At 41.7% G+C, this 14,538-nt stretch overlaps 2 protein-coding genes across 6 annotated transcripts in view; both read left to right on the forward strand.

Moving 5' to 3' along the window:
* The window catches only part of FOXRED2 (FAD dependent oxidoreductase domain containing 2), a 576,662-nt gene that overhangs the window by 403,386 nt on the left and 158,738 nt on the right, over positions 1 to 14,538 (forward strand). For all 5 annotated transcript variants that reach the window (XM_044301271.1, XM_044301274.1, XM_044301275.1 and 2 more), the window contains one exon: positions 4,793 to 5,037. In XM_044301271.1, coding sequence (XP_044157206.1) covers positions 4,793 to 5,037 — 245 coding nt within the window. The remainder of the gene's footprint in view (positions 1 to 4,792; positions 5,038 to 14,538) is intronic.
* On the forward strand, positions 3,150 to 4,448 carry LOC122943496 (keratin, type I cytoskeletal 17-like; the record flags this gene model as incomplete). The annotated part of the gene is made up of 1 exon (XM_044301279.1): positions 3,150 to 4,448. A coding segment is annotated over one exon (960 nt), but the record flags the coding sequence as incomplete, so codon positions are not given.

A 14,538-nucleotide genomic window follows, 5' to 3' on the forward strand; every position in this document is an offset into this window, starting at 1 on the left:
GGAAAATAACGGTTCTGTCAGTAGACTGGTGGTTTGGGACACTTTCAAGGCCTTTTTGAGGGGAATACTGTTTAAAAAAGTAGATTATTGGAAAAAAAGTACTAGGAAAAACGGGAAGGTACTGGAGGAAAAATTGCAAGAGGCAGGAATGACATGTATGAGGTACCCTACTGCAGTCAACAAGAGAGTATGGGAGGAAGAACAAGAATAGTTGAAGATATATCAATTAGAAAAAAGTAGGAAAGAATTGCTTTTTCAAGGGATCCAGGTAGCCTCGGAGGGTGAAAAGGTTGGTAAAATCCTAGCAGATATAGTGAAGAATCAAAAAGGGAAATCATGGATCGGTGCAATTAAAGATAAAACGGGTAAATTAACCACTACACCTGAAGGCATTAAAAATGTGTTTCGGGAGTATTTCCTAGAGCTATATAAGTCCAGGGTGCAATACTCCAAACAAGAGTTAGATTCATATTTAGATAAGATTGCTTTTAGTAGGATATCTGAGATGCAAAGAGAATATCTGGAGAAAGAAATAACGGTGGCAGAAATAAATCTAGCTCTGGGGAAGGTTAAACTCGAGAAGGCTCCAGGAGGAGATGGACTTCCTTTTGAAATATACAAAACCTTCTCTCAGGTTTTGGTATCAGAACTAAAAACAACATTGGATGAGGCCCGAAAATTAGGCGATTTACCTAATTCCATGAAGGAAGCAATTATTACACTAATTCCAAAAAAAGGAAAAGAACAAACAGATCCTGGTTCATATAGGCCCATATCCCTGCTGAACACGGATGTCAAAATTTTGGCAAAAGTTTTGGCTGATAGGCTCTCAAGGGTTATCAAAGTAATAATAAATAAAGACCGAACAGGATTTATACCGGGTAGAACAATATACTCCAATATAAGAAGGTTATTTCTCAACATTGAAGCTAATAGATCAGATGCAGGGGAGAAAGCGATACTTTCATTGGATGCCCAAAAGGCTTTTGATTGTATTGAATGGGAGTATCTATGGGCAGTATTAAGGAGGTTTGGCATAGGGGAAGGATTTATAGGGTGGATACAGTTAATATATTGTAACCCTAGGGCTAGAGTGGTGGTGGATGGGAGCTTGTCCCTGCCGTTTGCCCTATCTCGGGGCACAAGGCAGGGATGCCCTCTCTCCCCCCTTTTATTTGCTATTGCAATTGAACCGTTGGCAAACATAATAAGAAATGATAGGGAGATTGAAAGTTTTCAATATGTGGGTGGGGAAGAAAAGGTGTTAATGTACGCGGATGATATTTTACTTTTTTTGCAAAACACCGGGGATCAGTTTAATAAAGTGATGGAGACAATAGATAAGTTTGGTTTTTTTTCTGGTTTAAATATTAACTGGGGGAAATCACACATGTTATTATTAGGAGATGGACAATTACAGGGAGATACACGGGTACACGTTCTTAAAAAAAATGAAAATTTTAAATACCTCGGTATACAAATCTCTAGAAATATAGAAGAATATGAAAAACTAAATGTCCTTCCCTTAATAAAAGAATTAAGAACTAAAATACACATATGGAAAAGACTACCAATGTCAATACAAGGTAGAGTGAATCTAATAAAAATGGTCCTCCTCCCAAAGATACTCTATGTATTACAAAATGCCCCAGTGAGAATACCGCAGAACATTTTCAAACTATTTGATAGATTAATGGGGGATTTTATTTGGAAGGGTGCGATCCCTCGGATAAAGAAGGAAGTCCTTCAGCTTCCAGTGCAGGAGGGAGGATTAGCGGTCCCTAATTTGTTTTTTTTACTTTTTAATAACACAATATGGGAATATAAAGGGTAGTTTAGATAGTCAGGTGGGTAGACAAGAATTAGATAAAAGGGGATGGAAAAAAGATTGTAATCACTTAGAGGTGTTGGAATCAGTTTTTTTTGGGGAAAAAAATACTGAAAATAGGATATTAAATTTAATAGAATACGTATGGGGGGAAATTAAGAAGATATTGGAGATTAAAGGGTTTTTGAAATATACACTGATATGGAAAAATTTTAATTTAAAGGAATTAGAAACAATAAGGGATTATATAGATTGGGGAAAAAAAGGAGTGAAATATTTAGATCAGATCTTTGAAGAGGATAAGCTGAAGGACTTCAACAAAATGGTGTCGGAATTTGGGATCCCCCACAGTGATATGTATAAATATTTCCAGCTTAGGAATGCACTACGGACAGTGGTACAGGAAGACAAGTATAGAAGGGAAAAATCAGATAAGTTGGATAAGTTTACAGCAGAAACAGAAGGAGGAGGAATAACTGCAAGGAGATATAAGGTTCTGATGGAGGTAAAGAGAAAAAGGACTATAATGCTTGCTGAGAAAAAATGGGAGAAAGATCTAGACTCCTTTACGGAAGAAAAATGGAGAGATGCCCTTAGGAATTATGCGACAATTTCGGATAGGGGTTCACATAAGATCTCACAATTTTTCATAGTGCATAGACTTCATCGATCTCCATGGATATTGAAAAGAATGGGAGTGAGAGAAACAGATAAGTGTTCAAGATGCGGGGAGGAGAGAGCAGATTTGATACATTGTTTTTGGAGATGCCCCAAGCTAAATAGATACTGGACAGAAATAATGGAAACCGTGTATTTGCTCCTGAAGGTTCGGTTGCCCAGGGATCCGGTAATTTGTATTCTAGGGGCAACTGAACACTTGAATTTGAACAAAAAAATACGATTGGTCTTGAATAAAGTACTATTTCAGGCCAGACTCCTTATTCTCAGAAAATGGATAAAGGCGGACCCACCGATGGTGGGACAGTGGAGAAAAGCAATAGATAATTTAATTAAAGAAGAACGTGTAATGAATAATAATTCTAAAGGGTCATTAAATCTCGACCAAGTGTGGGAAAATTGGATACTTCAGGGATGACATCTGCTTTTTTTTTTTTTTTTTTTCACGCTCCCCCTCCTTCACTCCCTTTAGGGGTGGGAGGGTATGGTAAAGGGAGGGGGGAATGAGGGGGAGGGAAGGTAAAAGGGGAGAAAGAAAATAGAAAGGAATAGAAACTACTAATTGTTAATATTTTTTGCTTGTTGTTGGTGCAATGTGTTTTATATGGATGTAGAAAATATAAATAAAATTAAATAAAAAAAAAAAAAAATGATTCGTGAATGGTATGAAAAACAAGCACCAAGGCCAGATCATGACTACAGCCATTATTACAAAACCATTGAAGACCTTCGCAACAAGATCCTCAATGCTACCATGGACAATGCCAGCATGCTCCTTCAGATTGATAACGCCAGACTGGCTATGGAGGACTTTAAGACCAAGTATGAAACTGAACTGAACCTGCGTTTGAACGTTGAAGGTGACATCAATGGACTACGCAGAGTCTTGGATGAACTTACTCTTTCTAGATCAGATCTGGAGCTCCATATTGAGGGCTTGAAGGAAGAACTGGCTTATCTAAAGAAGAACCATGAAGAGGAAATGAATTCTCTTCGTGGACAAGTTGGCGGCCATGTCAATGTAGAGATGGATGCTGCCCCAGGTATTGACCTAAGTAGGATTTTGTCTGACATGAGAGACCAATACGAAGGGCTGGCTGCAGAGAACCGTAAGCAAGTTGAAGCCTGGTACTTCAAGCAGACAGAGGAACTGAACAAAGAAGTTGCAAGCCACAGTGAACAAATCCAGTCCAGCAAAACAGAAATGACCGACCTCAAACGTACCGTCCAAAGCCTGGAGATTGAACTTCAGACACAACTAAGCATGAAAGCGGCAATGGAAGGCACCTTAGCAGAAACGGAAGGCCGGTACTGTATGCAGCTCTCTCAGATACAGGATATGATCAGCAGTGTTGAAGCTCAGCTGGCAGAATTAAGGTCAGATATGGAACGCCAGAGCTATGAGTACAAAATGCTCATGGATGTGAAGACCCGTCTGGAACAGGAAATCGAAACCTACAGGCGTCTCTTGGAGGGTGAAGATGCCAGTATTTCATACAAAGAATCCCCTCAAACCATACGAAAAATCCGTACCATTGTTCACGATACCGTTGACGGAAAAGTGGTGTCCTCACGGGAGAAAGTCCAGCAATCAACCTACTAATCTAAACCTGTCGCCATATTCAGCACAGATTTCTGAGATGTGATATATCTAATATAACTTGTTTTAGTGGCAGGCAACCTGTGGTACTCCTGTTGTTTAGGAATTTAAAATCCCAGAATGCATATGGGTATCTGAGGTTCTGCAGCAGCTGGGGAGCCATAGACTACACAAGCCAACTCTGCCCTGCAATCATAAAGATGACCATTATGGTGTGCTGAGTTAATCGACAAGGTCACTGACACCAATTTATGTCTGTATTTCTTGTGCTACTTTTTGAGGCCTCTCTATTTTCTATATCTAATAAACTCATCAGCTTTCTCATGCAAAAAAAAAAAAAAAAAAACACAATGTTTTAGAGTCTCCATAGTCTGAGATTGTCTGATATTGGGGGTCTGATCTGAGGTCTGGTAATGGGCATTTGATCTGAGGTCTGATATGGGGGTCTCAAATGGGAATCTGATATGGGGGTCTGATCTGAGGTCTGAAGATAAATATTTTTTCTGATTTTCCTCCTCCAAAACCTGCATCTCCTACAATCCGGAGCATCTTTATAAAGCAAAACATTTTATAAGGGTAAAAAAGAAGCACAGGTGTCACTGTTCCAGTCATAAGATTCACATTTAGTTTCATGGTTATGAAACAATCACTATTATAAGTTTCAAATTTTCTTTCTTTTTCTTAAGGGATTCTACTACTTTTGAGCACCTAGAAGAGATACCAGTTGGAACTATCCCCACTGTAGACAAAAGCACTGGAAGGAAGGTGTATGACACAGGAGTGTTAATTTTAATAATGGAATATGGAAAGAATTTTTCTGGACCAGACAAAGATGTGTTTCACTATAATCGTGCTATTGGTGATGAAAAAGCTGCATGGCGTTCCAATTTCCTGCATCCTGTAATTTATTATTACAGACAACTTCCATCAGGTATTTAAAAACATAGGCGATCATTTATTTGGTCTATGCCACTTTTTGGCATATTTATAAAACACTACAGCAAAATCTTTATTCTGCTTATGCCACTTTTGTGAAGTGCTCAGACATGCCATTATTAGCATATCTGCATTTTTATAGATTACCAGTCAGTTTTTCGCTGACAGGCAATAGGGCATGCATTGTGAAGTCCCCTAGTAGGATTAAAATGTTTAAAGAGGACTACTAACACGCCTCTTTTAATAAATTCATGCATTCCCCTTGTAATAACAATTATGGAGCATCTACTCTTAGGTGGGTGTACCTGCACAGTCTGACAATGGCAGCACTGATTGGATAGAGTGAGACTGTGCAGACTATAGTAATGAGCTCTATGTAACCCAAAATGGTACTATTGAAAAATAAAATGCATCCTTCAAAAAATAAAAAATAAAATAAGCCTCATAGAGCTACATTGACAAAAAAATTTAAATAAATGAGTCTCTGAGTGAAGTAAAAATGAAAAGCTTGTGCTAAAATAGGCTTGTTAATAAAGTAGTTAAAAAAAAGGTTTGATACTGAACAGCTATCTCCTAATGGGAAAAGATTAGGAATAAGGTACATACAGTGGCTTGCAAAATTTTTAACATCCCTGGTCATGATTACTGTTACCGTGAACAGTTAAAGGGTTTCTACCACTTCGGTGTCACTTATTTAGCTGTCAGACACTAGCGATCCGCTAGTGTCTGCTCTGGCCAACCATCCTAATATAATTGCTTTTGGGGCGGTGGTTTGGCTAAAAAAACTACTTTTATTAATATGCTAATGAGCCTCTAGGTGCTATGGGGGCGTCATTAGCACCTAGAGGCTCCGACTACCTTCAGAAACTGCCGCCGCCGAGCGCGTCCCTCCAGCCCGCCCATCTCCTCCTGAATGCGATCCTCGTATGTATTCTGCGCATGCGCAGTGAATGTCTGACCGCTTCCTTGCTCAGACATCTCCACTGCGCCTGCGCGATGACGCCATAGTGCTCCGAGGAACAGGCGCAGTGGAGATGTCTGAGCAGGGAAGCTGTCAGACATTTACTGCGCATGCGCAGAATACATACGAGGATCGCATTCAGGAGGAGATGGGCGGGCTGGAGGGACGCGCTGGGGGCGGCAGTTTCTAAAGGTAGTCGGAGCCTCTAGGTGCTAATGACGCCCCCATAGCACCTAGAGGCTCATTAGCATATTAATAAAAGTAGTTTTTTTAGCCAAACCACCGCCCCAAAAGCAATTATATTAGGATGGTTGGCCAGAGCAGACACTAGCGGATCGCTAGTGTCTGACAGCTAAATATGTCACACCGAAGTGGTAGAAACCCTTTAAGCAGGTTGAAGATGAAATGAACTCCAAAAAGCAAAAACAATTTTCATCCTTTACATTTTAAAAATAACAAAAAATGAAAAGGGCCCAAAGCAAAAGTTTGGGCACCCTGCATGGTTAGTACCTAGTAGCACCCCCTTTGGCAAGAATCACAGTTTGCAAATGCTTTTTGTAGCCAGGTAACAGTATTTCAATTTGTGTTTGTGCATTTGGGATTTGGTATTTGGGATTTGGTATTCACAAATGGGGATTCGGTATATGATGTCATTGTAGGCGAAACCTTGGGATCTAGTGATCACCAGTCAGTGTGGTTTAATATAAGAACTGTGAAAGCGTCCCACCACACAAAAACAAAAGTTTTAGATTTTAGAAAAACAGACTTTTCAAAAATGAAATTAGTCATAAATGAGTCCTGGAACGGATTACATGGAGTCCAGGAGAAATGGGACTACTTAAAAGGTGCATTATTGAAGGCAACAGAAAATTGCATTAGACTTGTCAGTAAAAGCAAAAAAAGGAAGAGACCACTGTGGTACTCAGCAGAAGTGGCCCAAATCATTAAAAATAAAAAGCTAGCATTTTGTAATTATAAAAAACCCAGAGCAATGAAGATAAGGAAATCTACAAGATTAGGCAGAAAGAAGCCAAGCAAGTTATAAGAACTTCTAAAGCGCAGGCAGAAGAAAAGCTAGCTCAGTCTATGAAAAAAGGGGATAAGACATTCTTCAGATATATAAATGAAAAAAGGAAATTAAAACAAGGAATAACTAAATTAAAAACAAAGGATGGAAGGTATGTAGAAGAGAATAAAGGGCTAGCCGACTGCCTTAATGAATACTTCTGTTCAGTTTTTACAAAAGAAAAAGGAGAAGGACCTCCACTAGAAAGGATGACTAATAAATCGTTTGATGCATGTGTCTTTACAGAGGAAGATGTTCTAAGTTTGCTGTCTAAAGTGAAGACAAATAAGTCACAGGGGCCTGATGAGATACACCCAAAATCATTAAAAGAGCTTAGTGGTGAGCTGGCAAAACCGTTAACAGATTTATTTAACCAATCATTAGTAACAGGAGTCGTCCCGGAAGATTGGAAATTGGCAAATGTCGTGCCCATTCACAAGAAAGGTAGTAGGGAGGAATCGAGCAACTATAGACCAGTGAGTCTGACATCAATAGTAGGCAAATTAATGGAAACCCTATTAAAGGATAGGATTGTGGAACATCTAAAATCCCATGGATTGCAAGATGAAAAACAACATGGGTTTACTTCAGGGAGATCATGTCAAACAAATCTTATAGATTTTTTTGACTGGGTGACTAAAATAATAGACGGTGGAGGTGCAGTAGACATCGCATATCTAGATTTTTAGTAAGGCTTTTGACACTGTCCCACACAGAAGACATCAATAAACTGCAGTCATTGAGCATGGACTCCCATATTGTTGAGTGGATTAGGCAGTGGCTGAGTGACAGACAACAGAGGGTTGTAGTCAATGGAGAACATTCAAAACAAGGTCATGTTACCAGTGGGGTTCCACAGGGATCTGTACTGGGACCAATTTTGTTTAATATCTTCATAAGTGATATTGCAAAAGGCCTCGATGGTAAGGTTTGTCTTTTTGCTGATGACACAAAGATATGTAACAGGGTTGATGTTCCTGGAGGGAAACGCCAAATGGAAAAGGATTTAGGAAAAATAGAAGAATGGTCAGAACTCTGGCAACTGAAATTTAATGTGGATAAGTGCAAGATAATGCACCTGGGGCGTAAAAACCCAAGGGCAGAATATAGAATATTTGACACAGTCCTGACCTCAGTATCTGAGGATAGGGATTTAGGAGTAATTATTTCAGAAGACTTAAAGGTGGGAAGACAATGTAATAGAGCAGCACGAAATGCCAGCAGAATGCTTGGATGTTTAGGGAGAGGTATAAGCAGTAGAAAGAGTGAAGTGCTTATGCTGTTGTACAGAACACTGGTGAGACCTCACTTGGAGTATTGTGCACAGTACTGGAGGCCATATCTCCAGAAGGATATAGATACTCTAGAGAGAGTTCAGAGAAGAGCTACTAAACTAGTACATGGATTGCAGGATAAAACTTACCAGGAAAGGTTAAAGGACCTTAATATGTATAGCTTGGAAGAAAGAAGAGACAGAGGGGATATGATAGATACATAATACATAAAGGGAATCAACTCGGTAAAGGAGGAGAGCATATTTAAAAGAAGAAAAACTACCACAAGAGGACACCGTTTTAAATTAGAGGAGCAAAGGTTTAAAAGTAATATAAGGAAGTATTACTTTACTGAGAGAGTAGTGGATGCATGGAATAGCCTTCCTGCAGAAGTGGCAGCTGCAGTGAAGGAGTTTAAGCATGCATGGGATAGGCATAAGGCTATCCTTCATATAAGATAGGGCCAGGGACTATTCATAGAATTCAGATATATTGGGCAGACTAGATGGGCCAAATGGTTCTTATCTGCCGACACATTCTATGTTTCTATGTTTCTATGTTTGAGGGACTTTCATCCTTTCTTCCTTGCAAAAGTCTTCCTGTTCTGTGAGATTCCAGGGCCATCTTGCATGCGCTACTCTTTTAAGGTCTATCCACAGATATTCAATGATGTTCTGGTCAGGGAACTATGAGAAGCATGGTAAAACCTTCAGCGTGCAACTGATTGAGCATGTTCGACCAGCTCAGCGAGATAGATAAAGAAATAAGGAAAATAACAAACAGCAGATGGCACTATGTAGATACATTCGATTTAATAGCTCACTAGCGATAATACATTAATAATTACATGCAATTAGAAAAGTATTCAGATCCAGGTGCCGATTTGAAAAATTTAGAATATGGTTTGTTACACAACCCCTTTAATTAATGGCCGTCAAAACAACGGCTCATGCACATGAACAAAAAATGTGGATCGGATGCGGACCCATTCACTTCAGTGGGGCTGCAAAAGATGCACACCTGTGTGCTGTCCACATCGATATGTCCGTTCTGTGGCCCAGCAAAAAAATAGAATGTGTGCTATTTTTGTCCATCTGGGGGGAAAATGTCTTATAAAGCAAATACTAGAAAGCACTTCCATTATGGGTGCGCTCACTTAGTATGCATTAGGTGCAGGGAGTGGGGAGTGAAGCACTGTAAGCGCTTCCTGTACTCACCATCCCTGGTCTTCTTCCCTGGGGCCGTGCTGTACTGCAGGTGTCACGATGGGGAGTGAGGGAAACCCCCCACCGTGCGGTGTCAAAGGGTAAAAAGGGGATCAGCCTGGCCAAAAGGAGTAATAAGGGAGCAGGTCACCTCCTACAGCATCCCTAATCCTCTCCCTGAATCCTCACCATACGTATGAGCGGACCCCGATGGTAGGACGACTCATACTCGGGATTCATAGAGACCCTAAGTCGCCTCGGTAATCCCTCACCAAGGAGCCGGGAAGAGACGACCTGTTCATCGCAGTCATGGAGGAACAGGAGTCTCTATCTGAGGCCAGGCTGCAAGGAGAGGGGAATAAATACAGCATATGGAGATGGCAGGTAAGCAAACCCATAACACACTACCTGCCACAGACACACTGACTGAAACCCGTGCACAAGTGCTGCTGTCCACACCAACATTAAAGCACACACCACAAACCACACAGGAACCCAGGACACCCATAGCTGCAATAAACGTGAGACAGGGGAATGTCTAGCAAACATGCTGGACATCAAACATCACCAGCCATGTAAGACCACACAAGACATACAACACCCGGAACATAACCCATGCAAACCAAAACATAAGAACAGCAACATCTATAACCACAAGGGTGTCCCTCATTGGACAGATGGAACACCCTGGACTGACTCCAGTCAGGAAACCACAGAAGATAAAAGCCAAATGACCACGCCCAGTCAGGGAGTTAACCCTTACAGCATCAGCCAGAGGGAGGCTACAACTTAAAGAGGAAGTGCACACACAAGCATGCCAAACAACACGTTACCACCGGCAACAGCATGCATGGCAACCATGTCCTGGCAATCACCCAGAAGGCCGAGAAACTGCCACTGCATGCTCTCACAGGGACATGTTGCCGCGGACAACCGCAAGTGTGGCAACAGTATCACAGCGCAAACCAAAGGCCGTGACAGCAGGTCCTTACCACATACAACATGAGGACGTACAGTCGTGCGCGCACTAGGCCCCAAATTTGCACGCAGTCAGATGAGTCAGTCAGTCCAGAGCGGGCCCGGAGAAGAGGGAGGGCGACTTCTGCAGAGACCGCCAAATCGGGAAAGGAGTGGCGGAGCAAGAGAGGTAAGTGATGTTATTTATTTTTAAAGTCTGATCTGAAGTCTGATGGGGGTCTGACATGGAGGTCTGATAAGGGTCTTTCATGGAAGTCTGATTTGAGGTCTGATGGGGGTCTGATCTGAGGTCTGATAGGGGTCTGGTATGAAAATCTGATGTGAGGTCCTGATATGGGGGTCTGATCGGAGGATCTGATATAAGGTCTGATGAAAAATATTTTTTTCTTCTTTTCCTCTTCGGTTGGGGTACCTCTTTGGTTGCATCTTATAAAGCGAAAAATACGGGTATGGCTACTTTCACACTTGCGTTCAGAGCGGATCCGTCTGGGGTCTGCCCAGACGGATCCGCTCATATAATGCAGATGAAGGGATCCGTTAAGAACGGATCCGTCTGCATTATATTGTAGAAAAAATTCTAAGTGTGAAAGTAGCTGCAGACGGATCCATCCAGACTTTACATTGAAAGTCAATGGGGGACGGATCCGTCTGAAAATTGAGCCATATAGTGTCAAATTCAAACGGATCCATCCCCATTGACTTACATTGTAAGTCTGGACGGATCCGCTTGCCTCCGCGCGGCCAGGCGGACACCTGAACACTGCTGTCCGCCTGCTGAGCGGAGCGGAGGCCAAACACCGCCAGACTGATGCATTCTGAGCGGATCCGCATCCACTCAGAATGCATTAGGGCTGGACGGATGCGTCCTTTAAACAGGACTCACAAGCGGAGCCCCGAACGCTAATGTGAAAGTAGCCTATGTTGTACTAGGATAAATACATTGGTTATTTACCTAAATTCTTGAAACCTGGATTGTAAATAGTTGACTAACATAATCAATTGCCAATGTAAAGGGGTTGTCCAATGTGGGTCATTTATAGCATATCACTAGGATAAGCCATAAGTGTCAGATAGATGTGAGTCCCACCTTTGGGACCTGCTCCTATCTCCAGAACAGGCCTGTGAAATAAAGGGAAGGCATTCACTGCTATGGGAGTTCCGAAAATAACCAAGTGTTGACTGGGCTATTTTATAAGTCTGATAGTGGTAAATGGAGAAGTGGCTGCACTTACAAGGCTTCCTTTCCATTCATTTTCAGAAGTCCCATAGAAATGAATGGATAGGATGCTGCGCATCCACGTTTGCTCCGGGCGCCCATTCTGGAAATGGGAGTGGAACCCAGAGCTTATGTTTATAGGATAGCCTAGCAATATCTCATAAATGTACCAAATAGCACAACCTTTAAATAATAGTACATAGTTCACCCTAATATGGAAAAACAAAAATTTTATAGACTTTTATAAAGTATCTAGCCTATCCCATGCATGCTTAAACTCCTCCACTGTATTTGCAGCTACCACTTCTGCAGGAAGGCTATTCCATGCATCCACAACTCTCTCAGTAAAGTAATACTTCCTGATATTACTTTTAAACCTTTGCCCCTCTAATTTAAAACTATGTCCTCTTGTAGCAGTTTTTCTTCTTTTAAATATTCTCTCCTCTTTTACCTTGTTGATTCCCTTTATGTATTAAAAACGTTTCTATCATATCCCCTCTGTCTCGTCTTAATGGTAAGTTTTATCCTGCAATCCATGTACCAGTTTAGTAGCTCTTCTCTGAACTCTCTCCAAAGTATCAATATCCTTCTGGAGATATGGTCTCCAGTACTGCGCACAATACTCCAAATGAGGTCTCACTAGTGCTCTGTAGAGCAGCAGGAGCACCTCCCTCTTTCTACTGGTAATGCCTCTCCCTATACACCCAAGCATTCTGCTAGCATTTCCTGCTGCTCTATGACATTGTCTGCCTACCTTTAAGTCTTCTGAAATAATGACCCCTAAATCCCTTTCCTCAGATACTGAAGTTAGGACTGTATCACTGATTTTATATTCTGCTCTTGGGTTTTTATGCCCCAGGTGCATTATCTTGCACTTATCAACATTAAGTTTTAGTTGCCAGATTTTTAGGTAATCAGTATCTGATCGGTGGGGGTTCGACACCCGGGACCCCCGCCGATCAGCTGTTTGAGAATGCACTGGCACTCCTGTGAGCGCCGTGGCCTTCTCTCTGCTATTCCCATATATTCTACTTTCATTTAGTAAATGTCATTTTTTTTTTTTAGGACGTTAGAAGGATTACAATTTTAGAAGCAATATTTGAAATTTCACTAAAATTTTCAAAACCTTTTTTAAGAACCAATTCAGTTATAAAGTGATTTTGAGCGGATTATGTAATAGAAACCACCCATGAATTACCACATTTTAGCAAAGTAAGCCTCAGTATGCATTACTCTGATGCTACAGTTTACAAAAACACCTGTATGTGGTAGTAAACTGCTGAAGGGGCACATGACAGTGGTCAGAAGGAAAGGAGGCAGGTTTTGCTGGAATGGTTTTTGGGCACCATTTTGTATTTGAAGAGACCCTGAAGTTCCTCTACAGTTAAAATAACTACATGGAGTAACTTCCGTTTTTTTTTGGCGACCCCATTGAAATGAATATGGTATGCAAAAAAAACTGGAACGGACACAGAAAGAAAATATGTTAGTGTGCATGAGCCCTAAGGGCTCGTGTGCATGAGCCCTAACTGTGACCTCCACCATTCACGGCCCCCATAACAGAGACCTCCATAGCGACTGCCCCTTTAACAATGACTGCCACAGTACCCTGCTCCCTTAACAGTGACCTCCACTGTACCCTGCTCCCTTAACAGTGACTTCACAGTACCCTGCTGCCTTAACAGTGACCTCACAGTATTCCGCTGCCCCTTTAATAATGGCCTCCACAGCAAGGGCGGACATATTGCCTGTGCTGGTTCAGCTGCACAGGGACCCAGAGAGGGAGGGGGCCCTTCTCAGTGCCAGCTCTTCCTCTCCCAGGGTAACCTGGTGACCTTGGAGGGGGAAGCTGATTAGGACTTACTGTGAATCTGCTTCCCGTTCTGCCTATACTCCATAGTTGAAGGTCATGTGATCTGTTCAACACTGGAAGTGGCGGTAGGACCTGTGATGAGGTCACCATTATGTGACCAGTGCAGAAAATGGCAGTGCTCAGCAGTGGAGACCTGTGATGCCATGGAATGAATCTAAGTGCCAGAGAAATGCTGGAAGATGTGGTCTTTGCATTATACCTCTTCCCTGATTAGTGGGAGGGACATATGTTATTTAACTGGGACTGTATGTTAGAGGGGCTGAAGGGAGGGGTGTTAGTTACATGGGACTGGATGTTACAGAAGACTGGGGGGAGATGACTGGTGTTATTTACATGGGACTGGATATTATAGAGGACTGGAGGGTAAGAAGTGATGTTATTTACATGGGACTATGTGTTGGAGGGTGCTGAAGGAGGGGATTTAAGTTATTTACATGGGACTGTAGGTTATATAAGACTTAAGGAATATAGGTTATTTACATGGGACTGTATCATATAGAAGACTGGTGGGAGAGGACTGGTGTTATTTACATGGGACTGCATGGCATAGAAGACTGGAGGGAGAGGAGTAATTTTATTTACATGAGACTGCATGGTATAGAAGACTGGAGGGAGAGGAGTGATGTTATTTTTATGGGACTGTATTGTATAAAAGACTGTAGGGAGAGGACAGGCGTTATAATTTATGGGGGCACTACAGAAAATATTATAATTACAGGGGGTACTGCAGGAGGCATTATAATTATAGGGGGCACTGCAGAGAACATTATAAATACTTTGAGCAAAGGTGGTGTGCCTTATAGATTGGACTTTTTTCTATTGGGGGTGCTTTATAAGTACTGAAGGCACTGTAGGGGTACTATGGGTTGGGGGGGCTTCCGCTTAGCAGTGAGACCGGTCACGTCACTGGTACTAATGGACGG

This window comes from Bufo gargarizans, chromosome 7 (genome assembly GCF_014858855.1).
Source record: "Bufo gargarizans isolate SCDJY-AF-19 chromosome 7, ASM1485885v1, whole genome shotgun sequence".
Classification (NCBI taxonomy): Eukaryota; Metazoa; Chordata; class Amphibia; order Anura; family Bufonidae; genus Bufo; species Bufo gargarizans.